We start from the raw sequence: 2,388 nt of genomic DNA on the forward strand, positions 1-2,388 counted from the left end.
GTAAGAACCTTATGTGTTTTTGTTTTCTGTGTTTCAGGATTATTAAGAAAGTAGAATTTTTAGCTTTGAGATTGGGCAATATAAGTTTAAACCTCCCCCAAAACAACTGGATTCCCATGATAAATCACAGGGCGAGGTTTTATATTGCTGCTGGCCCCACAGACACAAACCAGTCAGATTCAGTTCTGCCTGCAGTGTAGAGTCAACTTAGTGAGAAGACTTCTACCTGTCAAATTATACAACCAAACAAGGGAGCCAAACTAAAGCATATGCTCTAATATCTGCTGAAGAGGACGCCAGTATACGTGGTGAGTCAGATTTTGCTTTCTTAAAGCATGTTGACTGAACTGAATTAAATATTGCAGAAATAAAAACTGAATTAACTTTTTTCATTTAACATTCAAACCTGCACCATGACGTTTTTGATGCTTTGTATAATTTTAAAAAGTGAAATCACTCTATTTATGAAATATGCTATGTGCTACTAAAACTTACACTGCCTGACTAAAAGAAAAAAATTGTATGTGCATCAAAAATATATTTAGTCTCAATGTAAAGTGTGTAGTAGCTATTGCATAAAAACATTTGGAAATAAAGTTTAATGAATCACTTTAATATGTTTGAGAAAAAAATGTTTTAAAAGCTGCCCTGAGTAGAGTACAGCTGAAGAATGTCTGCACAGTCTAATCACGTTCACATGTTGAGAAAAGGTTGTTCCTCTGTGGAGAATGTGTTGGCATCAAGTCATCCTTTGATTATGAGTAGATTATTGATGTTGAGATGTTAATGGAGAATAAATATTGTTTGATTTTATAGCGCTATGCAAAATACAATAAATTATTTGACTAAATGACTAAATGATGGTCTGGTCATCAAATTATTTTCAGAGGAGGTAAAACCAGTTTGAACTGCCCTCATGGCTCCTTCCAGCTGCTTGGTCCTGCTTCTACAGCTCTTTGGCTACATATCAGCTGGTCTGGCCTGTTACTGTGAGCGGTTCTCCTGGGGACCCTGGTCTGCCTGCTCCAGGACCTGCAACCACGGTTCACAGTACAAGGACAGGTGAGATAGCACCGATACAAGTCAGACACAGAGTATGACATTTTCATTCTGACGAATTTAACAAAACTGAAACTGCTGTGAGCCAAAGATATGTTTCCTCTGCTGTTGTCAGTTATTGTTGTGAAATTCAAATGCCTAATGTGGACAAGGCCAACAGCTGCTCTATGTAAAATTAACTTTCATATTTTTTCAACAGGATATTTCATAAAGATGAATATTTCTGGGCTAAAAGCTGTGAAAATCTGTGTCCGAAACGAGAATGGAGAGCATGTAACGAGCAGAGCTGTCCAATCAACTGCCTGCTGACAGAGTTTGGACCTTGGTCCGACTGCTCACCCTGCGCCAAGAAACAGGCAAGAAACACAAATCACACTGCAAAAACCTGACATATTCCCATTCATAGCTGTGTCTGTAAGTGTATTTAGACTGGAAAAGAGACTAAATTAAATATACACTACTGTACACAAATAGAGGAACGGCTCACAGCAAGGGAATATTATTAGATAAAATAATTTGCAGATGGTGCTTCAGACAGCTCCAGGAATATCTTACCTAAATATTTAATCTTTCCACTAATCTACCATTTTCCAGCTGTAGATTGTATCTCGTTGCCTTCATTCAGTGGAAGGAGCTTTATTTTTCACTTTGATAAATTTTCATTGATCATGTATTGTGGAATTTTCAGTTGGTACAGAATTGCAGAGTACATGGATCTCTTGAATACTTCCTTCAAAAACGTTAAGACTGTATGGATCCTTTATACGCACTGGGATAAAGAGATTACTTTTCATCGTTGTTTCTTTCCCAGCGATTCTTGATTTTATTTGCAGTCATTCTTACCGGTATTGTTAAATATAATCCAGACACATTCGAACTGGACCCTCTCTGTCTCTGACTTAAATGACCGGTGTGTAGGATTTAGTGGCATCAAGAGAGAGAACTGAATACGGCTCACGTTCCACGTGTGTAAGAGAAACTACAGTGGCTGTGAAAACCCTGGTGTCCCCATGTTTGAAAAAAACACTGCAAAGGGCCCTCTTGGATGCCTATGTGCTAGATAAAACATGACTGTGCCTTTTAGGGTGCTCCAGTGGACAAAATGTAATAGGGTGCTAATCCTAACCTTGACTAAACTGTTTCCCCTAAATGCATCACAACTTTGTGCGCCCCCTCAAACACCCTGAGTCCACCATTGTGTAGAAACATAAAGGTTAAAAATAGCAGACTCCTTAGAAGAGGACCCACTCCTTCTGTAGATACAAACAGCTCATTCTAAGGTAACAAAAACACAACAATTCTTATTTTCAGGTGATTATACACTAATGA

At 38.2% G+C, this 2,388-nt stretch overlaps 1 protein-coding gene across 1 annotated transcript in view; it reads left to right on the forward strand.

The window, feature by feature from the left end:
• The first annotated feature begins 55 nt into the window (after positions 1–55).
• c6 (complement component 6) overlaps positions 56–2,388 on the forward strand; it is a 14,686-nt gene continuing 12,353 nt past the window's right edge. The window contains exons 1-3 of the mRNA XM_035667827.1: positions 56–308; positions 888–1,062; positions 1,259–1,415. Coding sequence (XP_035523720.1) covers positions 917–1,062; positions 1,259–1,415 — 303 coding nt within the window. The 5' untranslated portion in view covers positions 56–308; positions 888–916. The remainder of the gene's footprint in view (positions 309–887; positions 1,063–1,258; positions 1,416–2,388) is intronic.

This window comes from Morone saxatilis, unplaced genomic scaffold (assembly GCF_004916995.1).
Source record: "Morone saxatilis isolate NCDOM2014 unplaced genomic scaffold, NCSU_SB_2.0 Contig21, whole genome shotgun sequence".
Classification (NCBI taxonomy): domain Eukaryota; kingdom Metazoa; phylum Chordata; class Actinopteri; family Moronidae; genus Morone; species Morone saxatilis.